The sequence below is a fragment of the Lathyrus oleraceus genome, chromosome 6 (assembly GCF_024323335.1).
Source record: "Lathyrus oleraceus cultivar Zhongwan6 chromosome 6, CAAS_Psat_ZW6_1.0, whole genome shotgun sequence".
NCBI lineage: Eukaryota > Viridiplantae > Streptophyta > Magnoliopsida > Fabales > Fabaceae > Lathyrus > Lathyrus oleraceus.
In genome coordinates this window covers 369363056-369369347 of record NC_066584.1, presented here as the reverse complement: position 1 = coordinate 369369347, position 6292 = coordinate 369363056, and the positions used below count along the sequence as shown (strand labels likewise).

The 6292-nt window shown below is 37.0% G+C and overlaps 1 protein-coding gene across 1 annotated transcript; it reads right to left on the bottom strand.

Annotated features, from left to right (window-relative positions):
- Window positions 1–5047: 5047 nt before the first annotated feature.
- Window positions 5048–5965, bottom strand: LOC127095688 (protein FAR1-RELATED SEQUENCE 5-like). Its single transcript, XM_051034343.1, has 3 exons — window positions 5791–5965; window positions 5536–5705; window positions 5048–5491 (listed from the first exon to the last, which is right to left on the bottom strand). Exons 1-3 carry the CDS (start codon window positions 5963–5965, stop codon window positions 5048–5050), a joined length of 789 nt encoding a protein of 262 aa, XP_050890300.1.
- Between the last annotated feature and the right edge of the window lie 327 nt (window positions 5966–6292).

Here is a 6292-nt window from a genome sequence, read left to right as displayed (position 1 = left end):
GTCTTTAAATCTGTGTTCCAAAGTTGTGATGCTCCAAGCAAATGATGTTTGTATCTTATTATGCTGGTTTTGAATCATGTGGTTCATGGATTCCAAGTCTCTACACAAATCGCCCTTACTATTTCCCAACCAAATTTTCAAAGTAGCATGTGCAGACTCAAATCTGTTAGGTTTTGTATTTCCAAGGTGTCTAACATTATCAGTCCATGTGTTGCAACACAAAAATGCGAAAAACACAACCGACGAAAAAAAGAAACAGAAGAGTCGCCACCGTTTGTTATTTATCCCAAAGGAGGGAAAGGAAACAATCGAAGAAAACCTGAAGAGAAAGGAAAAGACAAGGTCTCGCAACAAAATCTAGGGTTCGGGAGTCGATTATGCGAAGGGAAGGTATTAGCACCCCTACGCATCCGTAGTACTCTACGGGATCCACTCTTGTTGTTCTAGTCTAAAGGGTGTGTGTATATCTAAGGTACTATCTGCTAAAGGAAAGGTCAAAATAAAAAATGACTCGCAAGGATGTCGCATCCACTGCCTACGTATCTCATCTGAACAAGAGAATCAGAGTCTTTGTAGCTCGGCTACCTATGGGTTAAAGAGAAGTGTGCTCAGTAAGACATCGCGTCTTATGCCTACGTATCTCATCTGGAATGAGAATCAGAGCAAAACGTAGTTCAGCTAACTACGGGAACAAGGGTCTCGATTGCAACTAGGGCAAGAGAAAGGGAAGGTCTCGACCGCAACGAGGGCGAGAGAAAAGAATCACAACAAGGATTAGTTGTTAGTCGTCAGTCAAACTCGGCAAGACATCACATCTTGTGCCTACGTATCTCATCTGAACATGAGAATCAGAGTTGCCGTAGTTCGGCTAACTAGGGGTTAAGGATTTCCATCTGAACATGGACTTACAAAGGAGGACACCAACTGTGTCAAAGGAAAGTGGGCAATGTGTTCAACGTCCTAACAGTAGGTGTTGCAGCTCGCTGAATCGAGTCTTAGGCAGTTACCTCTTTGCAATAGAACGGATTGACATGCCACAAGATCGGAGACACACGGAAGGTCTAAAAGTGGGGAAGCTCTACCCTAGAGTTGTCATGCAATATGGACCTATGAGTTAGGATTTACAGAGGGGAATATCTACCTAATGTTAGCATGCAAAGAATAAGGGAATTCTACCTATGTTATCATACAAAGGGTTCTACCTAATGGGTGCTACCTAAACGGAACAAGAGTCGACGGATGGAGCAAGGAGAGGAACCACGAATAAGGGTAGATGGCGATGCTAGAAGCAATCGACTTACAAGAGGTTGATGGCGTTGCCTGAAGCAATCGACTTACAAGAGAAATGGCGATGCCTGAGGCAATCGACTTACAAAAGGATGGATGAATACGTGTTGGTTCTGTTAAGTTTTGAAAATGATTACTCGACGTTGGATCGAGGTTTTGATCTTGTTTTGAAATGATTATCGGATATTCGTTTTAATTCTTGTATTAACAGATGAATAAAGAATGAAAGAATAAATATTATACGCTTCATGGGAGAGGGATACATTTGTTATGAATGGGGATTGTTCATGGCAATCAAACAATAAGAATATATGCCTCATACATCATACAAGTAGGCAACAGTTATTAAACAATAAGATAATTAAACAATGTATAATCAAATCAAAGAATCAAAGAATGAAATAATGGAGCATTAAATAATGCATGGGAGTATGAACATGTTAAAGAATCAAGTAATGGCATGCATGAAAGAAACAAGTATAAAAGATGATAGATGAATCAGACAGACGAAAAGAAATGCACCAAAGGGGCCACTGAATAATTTAATCAGGAAATGAGGTAAGGATCAAATAAAAATCATGATAAAAGGCCTCTAATACATGGCATATGATATGAACAAGGGAGGATCAAAAGATCTCTTCAATTGCCATAAGCAATCCCTAAGTCAAACATCGATCATAAAGAAGTCAATTGAAAATTCAAGTCAACTTAAAAAATATCAAATAAATAGCCAATTAATCAATAAAATTATGAAAAGTTAAACTAAGTAAGGTGGGGTCAGGGCATCATCATCCCCCAAAAAGATTTTAAAAATAATGAAAATTAGTGCATGAATTAATTAAAATAAAACAGAGGTCAAACCAAAAGTCAACCAATAAGACTAGGTTAGAAATAAATCCCAAAATAAATGGAAAATGGGAAATAAAATTCCAAGAAAAGGTCAGGTTGACCATGAGACAGTGGTCAACCTTCATCCCAAAAATCAAAAGGTAAAAATAATTAAGTCATAAAAATAAAATTAAGAAAAAAATGTGTGTTAAAATGGACCATTTGGAATAAATAATTAAAATAAAATACTACTATTAAATAAATACGAAAATAAAAATAAAATAAAATTAAATAAGACATTAAGAAACATGGAAAATATTTTTGGGTCATTTTATGGACAAAGAAAATATTTTAAATAATTAAAATCAAAACAGAAAAATAATGGAAATTAAAATAAGATAATGAAAGTGGATATGGATTAGTGTTAATGGGCCAGGAAATGTGGGGTGTGGAAAGCAAAACGCAGGGCCCATGATCCACAACTAAATAAGTCAGCATGTGACAAAACGAAATAACAATTTGTTTTAAAAAATCATGTGAACATTTATCAATAGGGCAAGGTCACTTAAGTGACTAAAAGACAAAACAACTTGCACGGCTAGGATTACAACACATGCATTGGATCTAATGGTTCAGGAGGCGCCACATCATCATCTTCCTCACAAACCAAACCCTAATGCCATATTCATGCAAAAAAACGTGAAAACCAAGTGGATTTTCTCAAACTTCCACTCAAGAATACGCATGCTATAGGGCACCAAATGACACGAAATAAAAACCAAAGTTCAAGTACTAAATGTGTAGATCGTCATGGTGACTTGTTTTAGTAAAAATAATGGCTTAATCATGGAGAAAAGTTGACCACAAGAGGTTAACATGGACACGGGATAATGGAAAATTACAACACAAATCCATAACATCAAGAACACAAGCATAAAACAGTAGTGATAATAATGATGAGCATGGTAAGCAAGCATAAGAATGAAGAAAACAATGGCCATGGAAGAGATGATTACCTAGTGGAATGGTGCTTCCTTTGTGCCTCACTTAAAGGGCTTGATGAGAAAAAGAGATCTGACTTGTGATGCTTGCCACGAAATTCCAATGCTCTTCTTAGGTTTAGGGTTTGTAGCTTTTAAATAGTGGTGGATCAAGTGTTTTCATGGGCTTTGAAATAAGTGATTTGTCCATAAGCCAAGTGAGGTGTATTAGGGCATGTGAAATGTTGTTATTTTGGGCCAAACTTAAGTGATTAAATATCCAATGCAAGGCCAAAAGAGGAAAAAATGTGTGCTGATTTTATGCATGGCTTGGCAAGCAAGAAATCCATTCCAAGGTGGTGACTTTATGGCCATGTAACTTGATGATCAAGTCTCCAAATGATGAGACAATGCAAACAGTAGAAAGATCTCATGGAGTATAACAACTTTCATGTTTATCACAAGTTGAAATGATGAATGGAAGAAGGTGGAAAATGGCTCTCAAGTTTAGGTCTCACCATGCAAAACTGATTGGGCCAGTTTGGCCTAAAATCTGCCTAGAAAATCAAGTCGTGATGCCCACTTTAAGTGCATGTATCTCTAAAACCATGAATCCAAATGAGATGATTCCAAAAGGATGTGAAAGAGGACATGGCAATGTATAATTGTTGTGAAGAAAGTATTTTCAAATAATGCCTTGAAGTGCAAGTAAACTGGCCAAGAAGTCTTGACAAACTTTGAAGATTTTGGACTTAGAAAAATTTCTAAGTGTCCCAAAAATATGCCTCACTTTGACTAAGCATAACTTTCTCAATTTTGATCCAAATGGAGCAAACTTTATATCTCTAGAAAGCTTGGAACAAGAGGAACAACTTTCATGTTGGAGAAATTTCAAATGGAGCTTTTATCTTGATGGAAAATGGGCTTAAAGTGAGTGCAACAATCATGAAAACTTGCCCTAAATGGAAAGTCAACAATTTCCAAATTAAGTAACTTTTCCAATTCCTGATTAAATAATGAATCCATGATCCAACCTTGATCAAATTTCACATGTAGGATCCCCTAGGCATGAATTTTGAGATTCCACTCTCAAAAATGTCAGGAGTTGACTTTTCCCAAACTGTCTGATTCCCGATTCCAATGATCAATTGAAGCACCTCTGGCTCAAATAAAGAGATTGTTTTTTGTATGTAGACCCTTGTGGACATATGGAGGGCCATGGAAAAGAGTTTCACCCAAAGAATCAGAAGTAACTGATTTCATACCAAACCCTAATTTAGGGCAAAATGATCAGGGACTGATTGCACTACTTGCCAATGGATCTTTCTGAGATAAATGTGAGTCTCCCTAGGCAAAGATGCCTCTTCAAACATGACATGGATGAGCCCCTTTACTTCCAACCAAACATTGCCTGTTGCAGATAGCCATGAAACCCTAATTTCTTGATTAAATCCAGATGAGCACTCTGATAGCTCTGAATCTTTCACTGATGAACTGAGGACCACAATAAGTTACCTGGACCCCCTTGAGACCCTTGAGACTTGTATACTTAGAAAATGAAGTACAATTCTCAATCTTGATTTGTGTGGGCTCCTTCTGTTAAGGAGTGATCAATCAAAACCTGATTTCCAAGTCACTAATGCAGTATGCAATGAGTATGACCTAGTATGATGCTAATGAAGTGTGAAACATATTCCCATGCTTCTAGGAAAAATGTAGCGTAAATTTTGGGGTATTACACCATGCACAAACAATTTTTTCTTTCACCTGGTCAGGAATTGTGCTTTCAACATATTTCAACAAATCCGGATACTTTTCACACACTTTCCTGAAATACATAACGGAATCGGCATATAATTCTTTTGTGGAAGAATTTATTATACGATTCCATGCATCCATTATTTTTTTAACAACCATACGCTTCTTCACCATTTTCCATCTTCAGACTCTATCTAATTCGTCCCTATCGCGGGTTTAACCCGACTTCTCACATTCTTTGTTATGTGATACCTACAAAGTAATGCATTAGAATAAGGAAATACATTTGCAACCAAATTCATTAATACGGCATCGCGGTCGGTAACAAACGCTTTAGGAATATCACCTTGGTCATTCAACAATGTCCAACACACCTCTAAGGCCCAAGTAAAATTGTCCTCTTTTTTACACTCAAGAAATGCAAAACCAACAGAATATGTCTTCTCAGTTGAGGTAACACCGACCATCTCCAATAATGTAAGTCTATACTTGTTGGTCTTGTAGGTTGAATCAAGTATGAGCACCGTAGGAAACATGTTGAACAACTTTATGGAATTAGGATGAGTCCAAAATATATCTCTAACAGTAACTACATCCTCGCACGTTCGGTACATAGACATGTAATTGTTATCATCTAACTATTTCAAGAGTTGTTGTATCTCATTTTTATCCCCATAAGCACCTTGTTAGTTAGGTACCAAATATTATACACTTGTTTGATATTTGATATATTTTCGGGCCGTTTCCATTTCAATGTTGCAACTATATTTTTCGGTTGAACCAGATTCAAGGTCATGTCAGCAACACATTCCTTCTCTTCCGGCATGAGCCGACACACACTAGGATGACCAACTAATTTTTCACACAAGTCATGGTTATGCAAACCACATATCACATTAAATCTCCAATTTTTACTTGCCAACATGTAACCGCGCACCTTGAATGAAATACTCACATTTTCTATATCCAGTGTCGTCTCTTTTAATATTCCAGAGAGGAGTTCTATATTTCCCGTTTCTTTCACATATCATTGTCACAAAAGTGCATCTTCTATCCGAACAATTATCAAACCTTCCGATAGCCACACCAAATCCAAGTTTAGAGGCCTCCATACGAATCCATTGAAGCATTTGATAACGAGATTCAAACTCTTACTTGTTTTTAAATTGGTTGCCAACATCTACCGCCTTCATGACAACACCTTGGACATTCGGAGAAACAATTTGGTTTGGGAAAACATCGGGGTGCACCATATATATAATGAAAATAATTACAACATAACAACATATAGGCGACATTGCTGAAAACTGAACCAGAAACTAAACACAAACTAGTTTCGGAGATGCATCTTCGGACAAGTTCATACACGTTCAGGAGATACATTTTCGGACACGACCCTCTTTTTTTCCAGCAAAAAAACTTGATTAATGTGAGCAATG